General features: G+C 37.9%; 1 protein-coding gene across 7 annotated transcripts in view; it reads left to right on the top strand.

Moving 5' to 3' along the window:
- The window catches only part of LOC309646368 (uncharacterized protein C8orf89), a 117,831-nt gene that overhangs the window by 30,873 nt on the left and 65,081 nt on the right, over nucleotides 1-21,877 (top strand). For 5 of the 7 annotated variants that reach the window (XR_014255313.1, XM_082432640.1, XM_082432636.1 and 2 more), the window contains exons 6-7: nucleotides 3,703-3,741; nucleotides 5,332-5,519. Coding sequence is in view for 6 of the 7 variants with exons in the window: in XM_082432640.1 (XP_082288766.1) it covers nucleotides 3,703-3,741; nucleotides 5,332-5,471 (179 nt within the window). In the remaining variant the exon portion in view is untranslated. The other 2 variants (XM_082432639.1, XM_082432641.1) reach the window with 2 other exon arrangements.

Below are 21,877 nucleotides of genomic sequence, written 5' to 3'. Positions count from 1 at the left end.
AAGCCCTCAAGCCTAGAGCCCGTGCTCTGCAACAAGAGAAGCCACTGTAATGAGAAACCCCTGCACTGCAACAAAGAGTAGTGCCTGCTTGCTGCAAGTAGAGAAAGCCTGTGTGCAGCAACAAAGACCCAATGCAGCCAAAATTAAATTAATTAATTAATTAATTAATTTTAAAAAGGAGAAAAAAGGAACATAAAACAGGGCAAATAGAAAACAACTTGCAATATTAAAGATTTAAAATTAAACATAATAAATACATTAGATATAAGTGGACTAAATATTGCAACTAAAAAACAAAGCCCATCAGACTAATAAAAATAACTATTTGCTGCTTACAAGAAGCACACCTTAAAAATAAGGGCAAGAAAGATCAAAAGTATGAGGATGGAAAAATATAAACCATCCAAACAGTAATCAAAAGAAAGCTTGTTGTAGCTACACTAACATCAAACAAAATAGACTTCAAAGCAGGAAGTGTTATGATCAATAGATTGATTATTTCATAGTGACAAAGGGTTAATACAACAGAAAGATTTAACCATCCTAAATTTTTATGCTATATTAACATAAACTTAAAATACGTAAAGATAAGTGTAATGGAATGAAAAGGGAAATAGGCAAATGCATAATCATGAGATATTTTAAAACAAATATCAAATAAGTGAAATCATACAGCACATATTTTCTGCAGTGGAATTAAACCAGAAATCAGTAATTAAAGATAATTATAAAATGCCACAGAGGTTTGGATATTAAGAAATGTACTTTTAAATAACTCACGAGTCAAAGAAGAAATACAGTGGAAATTACATATTATTTTGAACTGGGTGATGAAAGTATGATACGTCAAAATTTGTGGGATGCAGTAAAAACATAGCTTTTAGGGAAACTTACAGCATGAAGTACCTGTATTAGAAAAGATGAAGGCTTAACATCAATGATTTTAAAATTCATCTCAAGAAGTTAACAAAAGAACAGCATATTAAATTCAAAGAAAATAAAAGGAAGAAATAATAAAGAGCAGAAATCAATGAAGTAGAAAACAAATATTCTGTAGAGAAAATCAACAGAGCCAAAAGTTAGTTTTTTGAAAATGTGAATAAAATGGATAAATGTGTAGCAAGGCTGATGAGAGAGAGACAGAGAGAAAGAGAGAGACAGAGAGAGAGAGAAATTACCAATATATAAAAAAAGAGAAATCACAACTTAGAATTGACACAGAATTGACACTGGTGAATTCTTCCAACATTAAAAAAAAAAAAAAGCTATGTTACGTAAATTATTCCAGAAAATAGGAAAAGAGGGAATACTTAAAGACCCATTTTATGAGGTCTCTAACCTTGATTCTAAAACCTAGCTTTGACGTTATAAGAAAGTAAAATTATAGACCAATTTTTCCTGTAAAATAGAAGTAAAAATTCTAAACAAGACATTACCAATTCAAATTCAGCGATATATAAGAAGGATAAAGCAACACAATCATATCAGATTCACCTAAGGCATGCGAGATTGATTTAACGTTAGAAGAGCAATTGGTGTCATTCATCTTATTAATAGAATAAAGGAGAAATCTCATATGTTCACTTTAATAATTGCAAAAGATATTTTAATGAAATTCAATATTCATGATTAAAAATATTTTTAGCAAACTATGAGAAGGGAACTTTCCTAATTTGATAAAGATTATCTTTTTTAAAAATCCTACAGTAAACAGTACACTCTTAAACAATTAATGGGTCAAAGAAGAAATCACGAGGGAATTTAGAAAATATCTGGGGACAAATGGAAACAGAAATGCAACATACCTATAGATTGCAGCAAAAGCAGTGCTAAGAGAGAAATTTATGGTAAACACATAAAAAAAGGAAACAGATCTTGAATGAACAACATAAATTTATACCTCAAGGAACTAGAAAAAGAAGAATAAACTAAGCCCAAACTTAGAAGAAGGAAGGAAATAAGATTAGAGAAGAGATAAATGAAATAGAGAACAGAAAACAAATCAACAGAATGAAGATTTAGTTTTTACAAAAGATCAGCAAAGTTGACAAATCCTTGGTTAGACTAAGAAAAAAAACAGAGAAGACTCAAATAGCTAAAATTGGGAATGAAAGAGGAGACATTATAACTGATCACAGAAATAAAAAGGATTATAAGAGGCTACTATGAACAATTATATGTCAACAAATTGGGTAACCTAGAAAAAAATGGATAAATGTATAGAAATATACAACCTACCAAGACTAAATCATGAACAAATAAAAAACTGAACAGATCTATAACTAGTGAGGAGATTGAAGCAGTTATCAAAAACATCCCAACAAAACCAAAAAAGCCCAGAAATCTATGGTAAGAGGATTATAATTTAAAGATGACCAGAAAGTTGCGCATTTGCTCATATCTTATTGGTTGATACTTATTAACAAAGCTCTACTTAGCTCTGAAGCAAGCTGAGAAATGTAATCTCTACCTGGATGACCTTGTGCTCAGTAAAATTCTGTTTTGGAAGAAGGAGTAAAAAGTTTTGAAAAGATCATTAGTAGTCTGCCATAATTCTTTTATAATTAAAATTTCTAACATTCTATTACAGATATTTGGAAATATAGTTAATTTTTGCAATTTGATCCACATTGCTGAAGTCGCCTATTATGTCTTGATATATATTATACATTTTATACGGTGTATACATACATATTATATATGATGTATATAAATTTTTGAGTTCTCTACGTAGATTATCATAATCATATGTGAATAATGTCAGTTTTATTATTTCTTTCCAAATGCTATGCCTTTATTTTTCTGATTTTTCTAAGCTGGCTAGAACCACCAATACAATAGTGGAGAGAAATGAAAAGTCAGCATCTTTGACTTGTTTCTGATTTTAAAGGAAATGCTTTTAATGTCTTCTCATAAAGAATGATGCTTGATGTATGTTTTGGGTAGATATCCTTTATCAAGGTAAAGAAGTTCCCTTTAACTTTAATTTGCTGAGAGTTTTGGGGTTTTTTTAATATAAATGAAAGTTTAATTTTATCAAACATTTTTCTGAATTGATTGAGATAATCTTGTGATTTTCTGTTTAATTTTTTAAAATAAATTTCTCATATTTTTAATTATATTCATTTATTTGGCTATGCGGGGTCTTAGTTGCAGCATGCGGGATCTTTTTAGTTGCGGCATGCGAACTCTTAGCTGCAGCATGTGGGCTCTAGTTCCCTGACCAGGGATCGAATCTGGTCCCCTTGCATTGGGAGCATGGAGTCTTAGCCACTGGACCACCAGGGAAGTCCCCTGTTTAATTTTCTAATGTGAAAAATAACATTTGTAGGTTTTGTAATGTTAAGGTACTCTTACATTCCTTGGGTACCCCCATTGAAGGCATGATGTGTTATCTTTTTTGTGTACTGCCATATTTAATATGCTAATATTTTATTGGGTTTTAAAATCTATGTTGATGAGTGAGATTACCACTAATTTTCCTTTCTGTCCTCTCCTTGTCTGGATTCAGTGTCAAGACAGTAATGGCCTCATGGAATGAACTGGGGAGTATTCTGCTTTTTCTATTCTCTGAAGGATATGACCTAAAATTGGAATGATCCCTCCCTTGAAAGTCTGATAGAGTCCATTTGTAAAATCATTTGGATCACTTGTTTTCTTTGGAGGAATCTTTTAATATTAATTCAGTTATTTTAATTTTAGGACTCTTAAGGCATTCTAATTCTCCTTCCATCAATTTTGGTAAGTTATATCTTCTAGAATGTTTTGCATTTTGTCTAAGTTTTCAAATTTATTGGCATAAAGTTTAGTCTTTGCTCTACCTATGCTTCTCCTCATATTATTTATTTGGGCCTTCTGCCTTTTTTTTAAATTAATCTAACTGGAAGTTTTCCTTTATTATTAGTCTTTTCAGTGAAGAACTCTTGTCTTTTTAAAAATCTTTCTAATTGTAGGTTTGTTTTCTACTTCATTGATTTCTCCTCTTTCCTGTATTGTCTTCCATGTTCTTTGGGTTATTCTTTTCCTAACGTGTATCTTATACCTAGCTTACTAATTTTCAGTCTTCTTTTCTAACACAGGAATTTTAGGGTATAAACCCCTCTGTGTACAACTTTTGTTGCATTGCACAAGTTTTGTAATATTTTCTTTATCATTTAGGTACAAGTATTTTTAATGTTTATTACAATTTCTTTTTTTGATGGATGAATAATTTAGAATGTGTGTATACATTTCTAAATATTTGAGAATTTTAAGACTTATTATTAACAACTTCCAACTTAATTGTATTGGTCTGTATGATACCAGTTCTTTAAAGTTTTTTGAGGTTTGCTTAATGCTTAGAATCTAGTTATTTTGTAGCCAGAGAGTCTAAGTGTCAAGTCCATCTTACTGCTAAGAACTGGAATCCTGATCGATTCTTCCCTTCTACTCTCTGTCTGAAATTCCCACTCTCATTACACACCCAAATAAAACAAACAAACAAAAATACCAACCACACTGGAGAATTGAGGTCAATTTTTATTTTTGGCACTTGAAATTGAAGTTAAACAATAGTATTTTAAAGCAATACGGATCAGTGTATTATTTTCAAAGCCTTGTATGTTTCTAAATAGAAGTATTTATACATATTACGTATTTAGGGCAATATTTGTGATTACATGGGAACTCCGAATTGATGCATCTGGGTTTAAATCCTGCCTCTAACAATGTCTAAACTCTTTTTTAAATCTGTAATCCAAGATAGTACTAGTTACCTACTTCATAGTATTGTTGTGTGGATGATATAGATGAAGAATACTTGAAATAGAGAGATCATTCAATAATTGTTATGTTATTATTGTTATTACTATCCTTCAAAATAGAAGCTTGATTAATGCTGTTTCAGTTAGTGAGTGACTTATTTTACTTTATAATTTTACTCTTTTACCTCAACGTTTATGAGAAATCGTTTTGTTTGGAGACAGTAACTTGATAAGCATGTAAGGTATGAAATGAGTTATTAATGGAGATCATGCCTTTTATTTTGGAATAAATTCCACAGCCATCCCATGTTTTAAGAAGCACATGACAGACTCAGATTTAATTTTATATCATTAAATATAAACATTAAGCATTTTTTAGTTAAATATTTTTTGAGGTGACTTGCCATCCCAGTCACTTTAGAAAGTTAAGTAGCTTTCATTTCTACTTCAAAGAATGTGTTATATGAAGAACTAGTGGTGTTTCATGGTGATTTGAGGAACAGATATTTGGTGTATACTCTTTTAGAGAATATCATTCATGTGTGCTTAATTTAATTGTAATAACAGTTTTGGGGTTTTTCCTTTACAGGTTCTGGCTTCAGCGATCCTCTTGCTGGAGCACCATCTCAGTACTTACAGAGACTTTCTAAAATGGCCATTTTGGAGTATGATACCATTCGTCAAGAAACAACCAGAAAATTAAAAAAGAGCAAGAAACAAGAGCTTTGAGACTGCTGATTATCCTTTGGTGTGATGCTTTCTTCACTGACTTTTAAGGTTTGTCTTTTTCCTTTCTTTTCCCTTTTTCTTTTCTTTTTTGATATATGATATGATACGTAATGATTTACATACAATGGAAATGTAAATAGGAAACAAATATTTTCTGTTATATACAGCATATGTTATATTTTGTTAATCTTACAGACATTTAAGTTATTATTTATACAGTTTATATATGGGGAACATAAGCATAAGAAAAATGATATTCTATGAATTTTATGCACATTGGTTATATCTTTTGATTCAATTTGATAAATGTTTTTTGAGTATCTGTACAATGACGTTTGCTAGGAGCTGCAGAAGGTTCAAGAATGAGTCCTCATTGTTAGGGTTAGAAGGCTCCCAATGAGAACCCCTTCTTTTCCCTGCTTGAGCTTGAAAGCAGTTGTGAGATAAGTATTCAAGCAGATGAAAATGAAAATATTAGTTTTGTTTGCTGATAAAACCTGGAAGGGAAATCCTGGCTTAGATGTGTGGCAACAGTGGGCTTCCTAACACTGAACTTCAGAATTGGGCAAATGTACACACTCAGGTATTGCTCACCTCAGGCTCACCTGCTGAATTGGGCCTTTACTACCAAGCAGAACAAGACATCTCTACTGCGTAGACAGGCGGATCCCTGAGGGGAAGGTGGGTGGGAAGAGAGACTCGCTCAATCTCTAGGGGAGGAGGACGAAGGTCTAGGTCAAGAGGAAAAACCCCTCCTCAAGAAAGCCTGAGGAGTGGGGGAGAAGTGTTTGTCAATGCAAGTCCCTGAAAAACAGGGAGAAATCAAGGATGCCAATGGCTGATCCAGCAGAGAATGAGAAATGGGCCATAAGAGAACAACAGAGTGTTAACAGAGGAACGAAAATGAGGCAGTAATGTCCAACAGGGAGGTCAGAGAAAGCTTCATGGAAGATGCAGTGTTAGAAATGGGCCTTAAAGACATGAAAGATGGAGGGAGGGGGCATTTCTAGAAAGATGGAATAACATAGCAAGGACATACTATGCATTTGGGAACGATGTACTTGGCTGGAGCACTAGGTGATATAGGGCAAACTTCATCAATTCACGTGCCTTCAGACACCAAGCCAGTAGCACATTGAATGATACCAATCAGATGAAGGCTGTGGTGACCTGGGGCATGTTTCTCCATCCATAAACAGGCACTCACTGCCTAGCTTCAGCCCTCTTGTCATATGGGAATGTGGACCCAAAGTTGCCAGATATTCTAACTTTTCATGAGAAGTCAGAATCTGGATTTTTGTGAAATCTTCTGATGTGTAAATATTAGCAACTAATTCAAAATAAGCAACTTATAATTAAAAATTTATAAAGCCATTGTGCAAGCCAAAGAAAATTACATGGGCAAGCCAGATCTGGCTTTGTGGGGCTATTTATTTATTTATTTAAATTTGCTTATTTATTTATTTATTTATTTTGGGCTGTGTTGGGTCTTCACTGCACGTGGGCTTTCTCTAGTTGCGGCGAGCAGGGGCTACTCTTCGTTGCGGTGTGCGGGCTTTTCATTGTGGTGGCTTCTCTTGTTGCGGAGCACGGGCTCTAGGCGCGTGGGCTTCAGTAGTTGCGGCACACGGGCTCAGTAGTTGTGGCACATGGGCTTAGTTGCTCCGTGGCATGTGAAATCTTCCCAGACCAGGGCTTGGACCCGTGTCCCTTGCATTGGCAGGCAGATTCTTAACCACTGTGCCACCAGGGAAGTCCCTGTGGGGTCATTTATTTATGCATCCTCGGGATCAAAGGACTAGAGGCGATAGGGCTCAAAGCATAACTTGATCACATCTGGTAGAGAACCTTCAGATGCCAAGCATAAGCCTATATTTCCTCTGTTTCACAATGGAAGATTTTGACAATGAAAGTAAATTATTGCTTTTGTGATTTAGGAAGATTCATCCAGGTTTCATTTGTAGGCTAGATTGTAGTGGGAGGAGACTGGAGATAGGGAAACCAGTCAGGAGGTTTTTATAAAAATTGAGGTAAGAATCTCTCAGTAGAATGGTAGAAACAGGAATGGGAAGGACAGATTAAGATAATTAGGACATCAAGGCAAAGGACTTAAGATCCTTTGATTAGATATAGGCTATCAGGAGAGGAAGAATCAAAACCAGCTTATTTCTGGTCTTAGACATAAGATTCTCAGGAGATGCTAGTTTGGGGGAAAATGAGGATGAGTGCAACTTTGGGTATATTCAGTTTAATGTGTCATCAAGACATCCACAGAGAGATGCCAAGCAGGTAGTTGAAAGCAGATGTGTAGTTCCAGAAAAAGATACTGACTAGAGTTAAAACTTTGAGAAACATTTGCATAACCAAGGCTGTGTTTTCCCCAATAAAAGAGTAGAGAGAGAAAAGAACCCAAATTTATAAGGGATGAGAGGAAATAGGTAGAAGACAAATGAAGAAGGAGAAGGAGAAGGAAGAGAAGAAGAAGAAGGAGAAGAAGAAAAACTATCACAGATGTAGGAGAATGAACATATTCTATGTCCTTGCATGCTCTATATTAATGTATAAAATACACTATTAATGTGTGTTTATATGCATTACATGATGCATTAGTTCCTAGGGAAATAACCAAATAAACTTAAGTGGATGTGTTTCTGCCTACATTGAATTTTGATGGAGAATGATTTAGATATTACCTGTACCTTTTCTATGTTCTGACCACCTCCTCCAAGTGTGGCCAATGATTTAAGAAATGAGAAGTGGGAGAAAAGGTTTTCTCAAACAAAAATTTGATGAACTTTTTAAAAAATTTATTGAAGTATAGTTGATTTACAATGTTGTGTTAATTTCTACTGTACAGCAAAGTGATTCAGTTATGCATATATATACATTCTAAGAACACGGTACAATTTATGTCAGAGAATATTTTGTGGATAGGCACTTCTAAACACCTTTGATTATCAGATGGATTTCATTTATTGAGCTCCTACATGTATTCTAAACATTTAATATTTTTGTAAACCTTATGAAAACCCTAAAAAGTAGGTAGGTGATATTATTCCTATTTTATAAAATAAGTAGATTGAGGATTGTTTTACACTTGGTCTCCAGCTAGAAACAGAACTAGAAGTCTAACCTACTAGGATTTAAAGCCCATATACATAAAATCAGTAGAATAATAGTTGTTTTAAAACTTAAACTTAGTTGATACAGCATGGTTTAATTACTTAAAATTTAGAGCAGTATAGTAAATACTTGCACAGAAAAAAATATCTCCTAGTATTGAGTTGAGTTCCTGACTTATGACACTAACTTATCTTAGAGCATTTATACCAGTAGAGTAGAAAGACCCCTCCCCCATCTCCCCTATGAAAGAGTTCAACTGAAGCCAATTCAAGAAAGGAGTGGAATGTTTATTTCTTTTTAATAAGTGAGATATGCTAACGATAATTAATCATCTTGGGATTGAACTTAACATGTTTTTCATTAAATCTTAAAAAAAAAAAAAACCAACAACACAGGCTCTACTTCCTTACACTGCATTTACTCTTTTTGTTCCTCATGAACTTTTTAGAAAAACCAACATGTATTTGGTGCTCAGAAGGCTCAAATCATCCCCAGTTGAGCAGACCCAAGATTTAGACATAAGGATAAGATGCCAACTTCTGATATTGTAGCTACCGTGGATGTTAATTTTATGCTTGGGATGAAGACAGTGTTGCCAGAGTGACCCCTTTGCATTTGTGATTTGGAAATTCCTCCAGTGTAAGCAACATCAGTCACAATTTGGGGAAACTAGACCTTACGATAAATATTTAGGATGGGAGAATAGAGTCCTGATTTTAGGATGAGAAAACAGTTCTTTACAAAGAATGATTACTTCAGTGAAGGACAAATCATTAGTCAATGATAGTTCTGAAGACATTTCCTGAGAAGGCATTGTTCATCAAGCAACATTTTAATATGTAATTTAGACTCCTGAGTACATATAGTCACCATGAAGCAGATGCCATGTCTTAGATTAAAGAATGGGTATGTTAATTAATATCTTGTGATTCTGATTCACAGTCTCTGTGAATTTGGTTGATGTGAATTGGTACACAGATCCTGATCATCCTGGGCAAATTAATGAAATGAGGGTGTTTTTTTTTTTACTAGAAAAATAACTTTAGTATTTTTGGAAAAATAGTATACATTTTTAGGAATGTCAGCAATGTAGAAAAGTACAAATAAAAAGTTTACAAAGCACTTCAAATCTCACCCACTCATAAATAACATCAGGTAAACATCTTTCTCTGCATATATGCAGATAGATACAGAAATACCTGTATTAAAACGGATCATTCTGTGCATCCTATGTTTAAATAAAGTTAATTTTACTCTTGTAAAAGAAATAAGTGAAACTGAAGTCATGGCTAAAATCCAAATGTTATTAATTTTAAAATATTTTATAATATAGGTCTAGATCTTCTTTCCTAAAAGAGATTTTTTTTTTTCCTAAAATATTCCTCTTCAAGAAACTTCTGGTTCTGGTCAAAAACATTTGTCAACTTAGAAAAACCTACCTAGTCTTCTAAAGATGAGTTTAAAAAGTTTCCAGATACTGCCTTTGTTGCAAGGGAAACTTAAGCATAAGTACTACACAGAGACCTTGGGACTTGAACTGCATTCTCCACTAGGGTTGGTCTCTGTTTCACTTAGTCACTCACACTTATAAAGGGTCTTCTATGGGACAATAAGTCACTGCACCCAAAGATAATTAACCCCTTTGCAGAACCAGCAAATCTTTATAACATTAATAAAGTGAACAAAATGTTGAGAGAGAAAGAGAGAGATTCTTCTGTAAGGTTTTTCAAAGTTAAGCGTGCATCCAGATCTGGAGAGCTTGTTAAAATACAGATTCTTATAGGTCTGGGGTGGATTTGAGAATTTGCACATCTAACAAGCTCCCAGGTGATGCTGATACTCTGATCCCCGGATCACACTTTGAGTAGCCTGCCTGAGAATCACCTGCACTTACAGTTACCTGGTGCATTTTTGAGACACACCATAGTCCAGGCTCTACTCCCAGAGAATCTGATCTAGCTGGTTTGGGGTGGCCACTGAACATGGGTAAATTTTAAAATCTCCCCAGGGATCCTAATGTGCAACTAGGTCTGAGGATTACGTTGAAATGTTAAGAGATTATGAAAGATATCAAGAAATTGATATAACCTTTTTCCTTCTGTTCAGAGCTTTATGGACACTATTACATTGTCTCCCGGCATTAGTTGTTGCTGTGGAGAAATCTGATTCTTCACCATTTTTTAATCCCTTGTAGATTATTTGCCATTTCTGCCTGGATGTCTAAAGATTTTCTTGATTCTTGAAACTGAATCAGAGTATGACTCACTGTGTGTTGTCCTAGATCAAAATTTCCTGGAACATAGTATGTTCTTTCAAAGCTGCATATTCCATTTTTTCTACATTTTTGGGAAATTTTTTCTTTCATTGTATCTTTGAATACTTACTCCTTCTGTCCCAAATTTTTGAATTCTCTACTTCAGGAACACCAGACATGCCTGAGATCATCTTTATCTGTTTTCAGTATCTGGCAAGTTGGAAAATAAGATTTGTCAATATTTTTCTATTTTCTTTCTGATTAATCTGTGGAATTATTTTTTCTCCCCTAGCTGTGTTGGCTGTTGATGATTTTAGTGTTTCTTCTAGGTCAGCTATTCTCCACTGTGCCCGGCAAGGTGAAGGTATTATTTTCCCATTTTATAGACAAAGAAATTGTGATTTAATAACTTACCCAAGTTTCCACAGCTCACAGGTCCCAGAGCCCAGGTTTGAACCTGGGTTTACCTGAATCCCAGGTCCCTGCTTTCTCCGTCACAGTACAACCCTCTTTGAAAATGTCATCTTGAATGTCCTTCCAATTCAAAAAGTGCTTGTGGGCAGGTCCCTGCCTGCCCTACTCAGACTCACCCATCGGCAACATTTAATGGATGGGCCATTTGTGCTGGGTGCTAGATGAGGGCTGTGGGGACATTGTCGACTGTCGTTAATTCCTCCTTCCTCACGCCATGTAGGGCATGAAGCTTCAGAGCGACAGTCTAGCTTTCCCACCTCAGAAAATAAATAGAAATATTATAGAACCCTAAGGAACAGTTTAAAATTTAAATAATCACTGGCATCTATATAGTGATTTATGGATTACAAAGCCCTTACACTCACACAATTTCATTAGCACCTTGGAAGATGAGGTTACACAGGGATGTTACATATGGATGATTTCATGGATGAGGATAGCAGAGGGTTCCCTTGGTGCCACACGCTCACTGACAGGCAGCTCCACTGTACCTTGCCATCAGAAACACTTTCTAAATCTCCTTTAGGTCCATTGTAGACTCATGTAATCAGCCACATAATTTCAGGTGCTTGACATTTATTTGTTTTTTCCATCTGGATTTTTCTCCTTTGAAAATACGGGTGGACTGCCAATTGGAATTACGAACTGGCTCCTATTGGGATGGGTTTGGGGTGTTGAATAAATGACTGATGTCAGCAGACACCCCGAGTCAGAAGAAAGGTGAACTAAGACCTGCTTTAGAATAAATATTTGTGATCCCTCGAGCAGTTCTTCCCTCTTAATGTATGGCTTTTTCACAATGCTTACCGTCTGTGTCCTGACTGATGCCTGTGTTTAAAGAAGTATAGACATTGCCACCAGTGCCTGGTGATTCCGTCAAACTACTCAGCTAAACATAGAAAATGTATGAGTTCACAGTTACAGGCATAATTTACCTTCCTCGGAATACAAGTTGATACCTACATAAAATGGACATGTGAGGAGAAGAATGCTTTTGATTCATGGCGTGTTTTTCTTGTGTTACATTTTTAATCTGAAACTAAAGAGATATCAGTCTGTAATTTTTCTACAACTCCACAAACCTGAGTATAAGCTGAGATAATGTGCTCATGAAGAGAAACCAAAATCCTATCTTCCAAAAAAACTGAATCTGGTCAAATAAGGCCGCCAGGGACCTTATCCTAAAATTGATAACTCTGAGGGATATGACAGACTTAAAGTCCATGCTTATGGAGTGGTGTTTTGGCAACAACAGAAAGATGGAAGAAAAGACGGAAGAAAAGACAAGACATCTCTGGCGCATGTCAGGTCAATTTCATTTAATGCAAATGTATTTTAGCAGATTAAATACATTCACAAATTGATTTACACGTTAGAAGATTTGGCACATACCCTGGAAACAATTCTGGGCAGCTATCCATCCCCCCACTACAGGTCTTGTTTGGACAGTCTTTCTGTGTGTGTGGTAAAATACACACAGCATAAAGTTTACTATTTTAGCCATTTTTTTTAGCACACATCCTGTCTCAATTTTATTAAGTTTAATATACATTAAAATTTCAGTCCCATTCATTAAAACCATGCAGATTCAATGTATGCATTTCTACAACTAAAATTCCCTTTCTAGTGAATGGCAGAAAGAGGAAACACCAACATTTTGATGATTCAGTATTTTTGGAAGTTTTTTTTTTTCCTTTTTAATATCTTTTTTTATTATAGTTGATTTACAATGTTGCGTTAGTTTCTGCTGTACAGCAAAATGTATCAGTTACACATATACATATTTTAAGTGTTCAACTCAGTGGCATTAATACCCTGTCATCGACAATCTCGCATTCTCTTGGTGTTTTGTTTAGGACTGACTTCCTTTCTTCTCTCCTACTTCACTTCTCTCTTCTTGGCTTGACTCTGGCCGTCCTAACCCATAGGCAAAAAATTCTGACACTTTGTACAAAAGCGAAAAAAGAATGATCAACATGGCACCCCTGGCAGGATATCTAGTCAAAACCTGACTTCAACAGTGATGGAAATTGGTCTTAGAGAAAGAGCTGCAGGCTCTCAGGGAAATGCAGGCACTCTGATATGTGTACATAGACTGAATAGGGCTGAAAGCAGAGTCCTGGTCACGCACTGCGGTGGGAACTCAACGCACGGTGGCAAGATGTAGCCTGCGCTTTGGGAATGGAGCCTTCCAAGAGAGGAAGACAGGACACTCCTGTTACGATGCAGTCCGATCCCCTGAATTCCTGTGAAACCTGTTCAAGGAATCTTTTTTATAATTTGGTAAAATTAGAAGTCTACTCCTATACAACTTTAGCATAAGTTGTAGATGGCCTTGGGTGAGCATTTCCATCTAAGCATAGGGTTTCCGCTTATTAGAGATTATTTAAATCAACTCGACAACCGCCAAGCTGACCACGTGCAAAGCACAGCAGAGGACATTTAAAGGGAAGCAGGATACAGCTCTTGCCTTCAAGGATTTTACACGCTAATGCAGATGGGTGAGCGTGGATAGCTGTGTGATGGGATGGCATAAATGTTGTAAACTTAGGTAAATACACAGCACTGACTTTCTTTGAGACTTCCCTTCTGGTATGGAGGGTATATGAAACCAATAAGTGAAATACAGTTATGAGGAAATCTTCAAGGAAAGTTACTAATTAATCAGTTGACTTCAATATGTATTGATTTCGCATGTATCAGGCCCTAAGTTAGTGACTGGAAATCCAAAGAAGAATGAGCACAGTTCGTGTCCTTGAGAGTCTGACACACAGGAAGGGGAAACTGACCGCCACTGACAACACAGTGTAAGGAGAAGCATCTGGTCCCCCTGGGTGTCTGCATCCCTTTCTTGGGTGGAACTTCTCAGGATCCTTTGGACCCTGGAGCATCCGGATCACTGAAGTTGTTGAAGGAGTGATGGGCCTAACCCTGCAGTGCTTGGGTGGACAGGGGACGGAGGGGAAGGCAGCGGAAGGGGGAAAAGGGCAGTGCAAGAAAGGGCAGAGGAAGGAAGATCGTCCGCCAAGAGTCCAGAGGTATCGCCACCCGCTGTCTCAGTGATGGCTCTGCTATGGCTGAAACTGATAGCTGCCTCTTTAAGATGCAATAGTTAAAGCTTCAGTTGCCTGAGAACATTTGTCAACCCTGCAGGTGAACTCATCTACCCCTTTCTACTTCTTGGCAAGCCAAGCCGTAGGGTGTGGCTATGGCCTGAAATAACTTCTAGTCCCTCCTGAGATCCAGCCGAGGGTCAGGGAGAGGGCCTTGGGGGCCAGACTGAAGCCCCGCATGGCCAACTGGTTGCTGGGTGCCACCTGTGTTGCTGTCAGAGCAGTTGGGGAATGTGCAGTATCCTGGGCCTTAGACCTCCCAGCAACATGGTGAGTAGCTTTGCCCAGCTGGATGGAGTTCTGAGAGTCATGTGAGAATACGGGTTAACCACGTGGCGTCTGATGTCAGGCTGCCTGGGGTCAAATCCCCACTCTGAAACTTGCTAGCTGTTTAACTGTGGTCAGGTATCTTTGCCTCCCCAAGTGTCACCTGAAAAAGGGGGATGTAAAAAAAAAAAAATCCAGAATAATAACAATACCTACTTCTTGGGGGTATTGGGAGAATTAAATAATGTATATAAAGCTCCGAACCCCATGTCTGCAACTTGGTGTTTAATAATGTTATTTTAATCCTTGGGGATGGTTCCCACCTTGGAGTGTCAGGGGTGGTGTGGAAACAGACGCCCTACGTGAACAGCACGGTAACCCGAGAAGGGCTGATCAGACGCTCTCCCCAATTTGGAAGGGGTTGAGTGGGATACAATTACCAATTCCTGATTTTCTTTTCAATCTTGGCAGAAAGGGTATAATTTTAATAAGATGAAAGGAGGCTTGCAGGCTCCTGACAACAAAGAAAATCACAGACTACCGCTGTGTGTTCACACCTTCTCTGGATCATCTTAAGGAATTGGATTAAGGAATCCACAGGGAAGGGAGACTCTGGTGCTTCCCACTGAGACATGGCTTGCCCTCTGGGGCACAGGCAGGGGAGAGGAACCCAACTCGAGTCCTCTTTTGATAACTGCTGATGGTAAGATGGGGGTGGTGGTATAAGTGCGTTGGGGGAGACTTTTCTGAGCATTCCTGAGCTCTCCCGCCAGGCTTGTGGCTCTGATTTCTTAAATGACCTGTTCACAATTGTGAACTCAGGGCAAAGTGAGTATGTCCCTAGCTCCGTGTTTGAAAGATAATAAGTAAATGCTCATATCAAAGTTTAAGTGTTGATACACATTCTCTTAAATGAACTTTTACATTGGCCCCTTCTTTTCGCCTTCACTTTCCAAGTAAAGAACAGCAATATCCAACTCTTGTTACTATTTTGGTTCAAGAAGACAGCAGAGGATCTAGGATTCCTTCCCACACACCCCTTCTGGCAGCCCTCTAGTGGCTTTCTCCTCCTTACAATGTTTTTGTTTGTTTGTTTGTTTTTTCCCTTTATTCACTGCCCTATTGCCCAGTGCTTAACCCTGATACAAGAAAGACACGTATGACCAGTGCACTTGAAATTGCCAGTCACTGAGTGACTTACTATATTCTGCCTCTGCCTTGAAAACAACAACTTTTGCTGTCTCCTCCCTCACCCCCACTCCCCTAGTTGCCAAGGAAGTATTACTAGAGTCTGAGAACAGCGAACCTTAAGAGTTGTTAGATTGCTAAGAAGAAGTGTGACATCTCCTTGGAGGCCTGTGAGCTGAGGATGGGTCCAAAGCAGGTGACGTTTAGAAGATGCGCAGATTAGTAACTACTGCTGTCGTCTGCCCTGTCGATGTCAGATGCTAAGTATTTAACCAACATTGTTTCATTTATTCCTCACAGCAGCCCAATGAGACAGGTATGATTGTTATTATTATTATCCCCATTTTTCAATGAGGCTCAGAGAGATTAGGTAACTTTCTTGAGGTCTCAAAACTGGTTAATGCTAGAACTAGTATTTGAACCCATGTCTGTCTTACACCAAAGCCCATGCTCTTAACCACGCCAGGATGCAGGACCCTTTGTGGGGTTACACTCTACTCAAGCAGCTTATAGTCTAGAATGATCTGGAATGCACGTCATTGTGTCTTGACGCTGTATCTTAACGCATCGTCACTATTTGTTTACCAAACAGAACATACGTAGCATCTGATTTTGTCACATGAGGGAAGAGTCGCACTGGTAGACTCAGGTCCCAATGTGATTGAGGCTCACTTTCCCCACAGGCAGTCGCGTGGAGACGGGAACATTTACCCCATAAGCACAAATGACAGACTCAGCGCGGTGCTACCAGATGAGGAGACAGCCTGGGGACAGGGGTGGGCTGGGCATGCACTTTCACTGCAGAGGGCCCGTGTTCTGTCCCTGGTTGGGGAAATAAGATCCCGCAAGCCACGCGGTGCAGCCACAAAAAAAAAAAAAAAAAAAGATTTGATTTGTGAGCTGTTGCAGACAAATCCCAATATTTTTATCGAATGAAGAGTACTGTTTTCTCCAGGGGTGGCCACATTGCGGGCCCATAGCGTGACGGAAGGATGGGTTCCCCTGATGATTGCAGATTCACTTCCACGATTCAGCACTAGCTGTGTTATGGGTGGTAACAGGATAGGTACTGCGACAGGAGTGAGGAATGCAGAGATGCTTTGTCCCTTTGTCCCTTGGTGGAGGGAAAGCCAGACCCACAAGCAAACAGTTCTAATCCTGAAGTCCACGTGCAGAAATGGGAGTGTGCACAAGGTTCCGTGTGAGCACAGAAGTGAGAAGGGCTAATTTTGCTTGTAAGACTTCGAGGAGAGTCTCAACTTTGGGAGGAGGCTTTGCGCATAGAGAAGAGAAGAAGAGGTCATGTCCAGGGAACAGTATATTCAACGGCTTGGAGGTCTGACCGTGTGGGTCATTACTGCGGGATAGTGAGTAATTTGTGACCAAGGCATGAGATGTGTATGGGGAGGTGAGGAAGTTGGGGACCCCCCCCATAAAAAGGGTTTATGACAAAGATATGCAGCAAATCTCTTCGTGTTATAGTTTAAACACAACTTCATATCAGTAAAAGTAGGAAAGAAAGCACGGCAATATAATGTTCATGACCACTCTTTTTAGAAAAAGCTTTATCTTTCCAAATATTCAAGAGCGTAATAATTCCTTTGGGTCATGGTCAATTTCTGGACACTGAGCTCCCCATTCAAGCAGAACTCTAGAAAGTAGAAGGATCTTCTTTTTACAATTACATAGAGGCAAGACTGGTGATCATTTATAAGAAGGCTCTCTGGCAAATGGAGGTGGGACTCTTGAATATTTTCTTGATCTTGGGAGGAAAGAAATTTAAAAAAAACACTTCAAGATAAAATAGATAGGACAAAGAGTAAATCCACAGAAGTTTTTGTTTCTTTACTCTTAATCATTCAAATAACTTCCATGAATTAGTATGTGCGTGCAAAGAATCCACTGGAAAATTATTTCTAGCTATTTACAAGGTTGCTCTATTTCATAGTTGTAAGCTTTCAAATGGACATTAATAATGAACTCCAAATGCCAAATGGAAAACTTAATGCGTGTCGTAAGTCATAGGGCTTCCAGTCCGTTCCAGTCTTTGTATCTGCTACTCAATTAATGACGACACTTAAGCAAATCAGAAACTATGGCCAAAAAAAGGAAACTTAATTTGAGAATGCGCTTTGGGCTAATGCTAGAGCGGTTGAAAAAACGGTGGAGGTTCTGGAACCCCCAGGACATCTCCTCACAGAGTTTGAGTGATTTGGTGCATCAATTTCAAGTTTGGTTCTCTGAGCCTCTCCCAGAGGATGAGTTCTATCCAGTTCTGGCTCCTGACCCACTCAGAAAGGTCCTCAAAGAAAGAACAAGTTTCTGGAATAAAAGAAAGACTGTTGGCAATTCAACCTTTCCTCTTTGGCGATCACAACGAGAGGTAGAGCACGTACTCATAACAGAATGGCTTAATTTAAATGACAAGAGGAGATAATGAAACATAAATACAAAAACATAATTCCAATTCCAAGGAGAGATGAAAATTAGCATCAATTCCCCACTTGGGCCCCTTCTGTGTTAACAGAGTCTGTACTGCCCAAGGAATCACAGGGCTGGCCATTATCTTGGAAAAGGAATGTATTATGAGCATAATGATGTGTGTTCTCAACCATTTTGTGGATTTTAGTTTTCAATGCCCCTCTTTCATGTTTCTTGAGTTTTTCTGGGACAAGATCTCTCCCTCCCACAGGACTACACATGGCCAAATTCATTTTACATTGGATGACAAATTGCATTTGAATTCGTAGGGTTGAAAGGTCAAGGCTGTTCTCTGTTAGTCAGCCAGGCTCCCTCCTAGTGTTTCAGTCATGAGACTGTGTTTGAAGGTCCTCTGAGCCGCTGCCTCCTCCAATCCTCATGAATACCTAATTCTGCCCTGACTTGTATTCCTAATTACTGACTCTACCCGCAGGAGGGGGATCATGCCAGGGGATTGACAAAATAAACTGCAGCGGGTCCAGCTCCATATTATTCATCCTGGGGCAGTCAATAGTCAACCATAAACCAGAATTTTGAAAAAGGTCCATTTTCTGAGCCCATGTCTTGCCCCAAGCTGTCCACCAGAGAACGCTCCGTGAGAATCAGCCTCTTTGCCAGAGCTCTATACGTCCAAAACATTAATTAGCAGGGAATTCCCTGATGGTCCAGTGATTAAGACTCTGCGCTTTCACCGTTTAATCCCTGGTCGGGGAACTAAGATGGTGCAACTGTAAAATGCATGAAGGGTGTGTCTAATCTGAGTAGCCCGTGGGCCCACCAGCCTTTAGCACATACCTTTACCCAGTGGAGAAGGTTTTGTTGCACTAAGTTGACATTAATTTGATTAAAAGTGACTGACCCCAAGATGTGTGGATCTCCTACGAGGACTCTGTCATGTCTCCGCGTGTGCTATGTATAAACATCACGCTGCGTACATACAAACGCACATGAAGAGAAAACACACATCACTCAGACCGTGCTCATGTGAAATGTTGTGCCATTCACACAGATACTAGTTAGAATTTAATTTTGTACTCTCTGCAATAAAATGAGTTTTCATAGACCCTTAGTAGTATAACAGAGATTATAAGTAAAATACTCAGGAAAAAATTTTTTCCAAATACTTATAAGATCTAGCAGAAAGACAAACAACTGAAATGCTAATTCAAGTCATTTTTACATGGTCATTTAAGGAGATCCTTTCAAGATGTTTACTAGGTTATATTAAGAGTTGTTTCGGGACTTCCCGGGTGGTCTGGTGGTTAAGACTCCGCGCTTCCACTGCAAGGGGCACAGGTTTGATCCCTGGTTGGGGAACTAAGAGCCTGCGTGCAGTGCAGTGCCCACCCCTGCAAAAAAAGAATAAAGTGTCAAGAGGTAAAAACACGAACCTAGAACTCTACACCGCGTGAAATTATTCTTCAAAAGTGAAGGGGAAATAAAGACCTTCTTAGACAAACAAAAAATGAGGGAAATTGTTGCCAGTAGATTTGCCTTGTGAGAAATATTAAAAGAAGTTCTTGAGAGAGAAGGAAAACAATATAGATCAGATACTTGGATCTACATAAAGAAAGGAAGAGCATCAGAGAAAGAATACGTGAAAGTAAAATTAAAGAAAAAAAACCCTGTTTCTTCAACTAGTTATTCACCCCTTCTTTAGCCTATGGCACAGAGTACCCTAAATTAAACAGGTTTTCAGAAATGTCTGTTGATAATTCTGTCTAATATTATGATAGTCATCATGTGTAGTTTAGTTAATAAATGTATATTAAAGTAATAAATATATAATTAAAAATTCCACAAACTTTTCCCTTCAATAAGTACTTAATAATAGCTATCATTTATTAAACCCATATTTTATTAGGATGCTAAATGCTTTATATCCATCATCTTTTAAAATTTTTCACCAGCCCTGTGATGTAAGTATAAATATGATATTGCAGATGAAATTCAGAGAAGTTAAGTAACTTGCCTCAGCTCACACAGCAAGTGAGTGGCAGAGCTGGGATTCAAACATGAGTCCTCCTGATTCCAAACCCAGGACTTTTAATCGCTAGGATGTACCACATTCATGGCATGGTTAAACTTGTCCCCCATGTGTCTGAATGGGTAGAATTTTTACTGACGGTATCTATGCCCTACAAGGCCTGGCCTCCATTCAGTCCTTTAGCAAACACCCTGCACTCGTGGACACTTTAGAATGAATGAAGAGCCAAAGTTAAAGTCAAAACAAAAGGTAATATCTACCATAGGAAAGACTTGGTAGCAAATTTATGAATCAGATTTTGATAATCAAGTGTGAAACAAACCCCCAGATCCTGCTTGCTTTTGTTGGAGTATGAAAATATTGACTAAAAGACTTAGGAGTTATTGTTCATACTTTTGTAGAAGGCAGAAGACTTTAATTAAAGTGATAATTAATGTGGAAAGTAAAAGTGCAAACATCTTATTTATTCATTTCTTAAAACGCACACTTTAGTTGTGTCAGAGTGAAAGAACCTAAACCTTTCCTTAAAAGGTTTCAGATTACAGATCCTAATAAATTCTTTTTAATTGATCTGAATCTGTTCTTTAGTCTTTAGATACATTCCTTATATAAAAATGTGAGAAATTCACTTCAATTCTTCACATATTTCTTGACAGTCTACTTATACCTTTCTCTGAGATGGATGTTGGAGATACTTTTCTTTAGGGACCCATAGGTAGCAAGTCAGGCAAATGTACATGCAATGAGTCTGGAATTGAAGGCTTGTTTTTTTTTTTTAATATAAATTTATTTATTTATGGCTGTGTTGGGTCTTCGTTGCTGCGTGCTGGCTTTCTCTAGTTGCGGCGAGCGGGGGCTACTCTTTGTTGCAGTGCACGGGTTTCTCATTGCGGTGGCTTCTCTTTGTTGAGGAGCACGGGCTCTAGGTGCACGGGCTTCAGTAGTTGTGGCACGCGAGCTCAGTAGTTGTGGCTCGCGGGCCCTAGAGCGCAGGCTCAGTAGTTGTGGTGCACGGGCTTAGTTGTTCCATGGCATGTGGGATCTTCCCAGACCAGGGCTCGAACCCATGTCCCCTGCATTGGCAGGCGGATTCTTAACCACTGCACCACCAGGGAAGTCTCTGGAATTGAAGTTTTTAAATGATGTTTATGAACATTATGACTCACGTAAAAACATTGACCTGAGCACCGTCACACCAATATTTGGCTCCAGCAATAAGAGAATAATAATAAAATCATGAAGCACTTTCCTTCCTTCTGCTTGCTTGAGTTTGATTTACTTTTCTTTCTCTAGTTTCTTACATAGTTGAAACTTACATTATTGACTTGAGATCTTTTTATTTTCTAATATAAGCATTTCGTGTTATAAATTTCCCTCTAAGAACTGCTTTAGTAGCGTCCCTCTAATTTTGGTATGTTACGGTTTCTTTTTCACCTTATTAAAAATATTTTCTAATATCTCTTGTGAATTCTTCTTTTAACCAAAGATTATTTAGAAGGATGTTGTTTAATAGGAAGTA

The sequence above is a fragment of the Balaenoptera physalus genome (assembly GCF_965194825.1).
Source record: "Balaenoptera physalus genome assembly, chromosome: 17".
NCBI lineage: Eukaryota > Metazoa > Chordata > Mammalia > Artiodactyla > Balaenopteridae > Balaenoptera > Balaenoptera physalus.
Note: the sequence above shows the minus strand (reverse complement) of the source record. Positions and strands in the feature narration are given on the sequence as shown.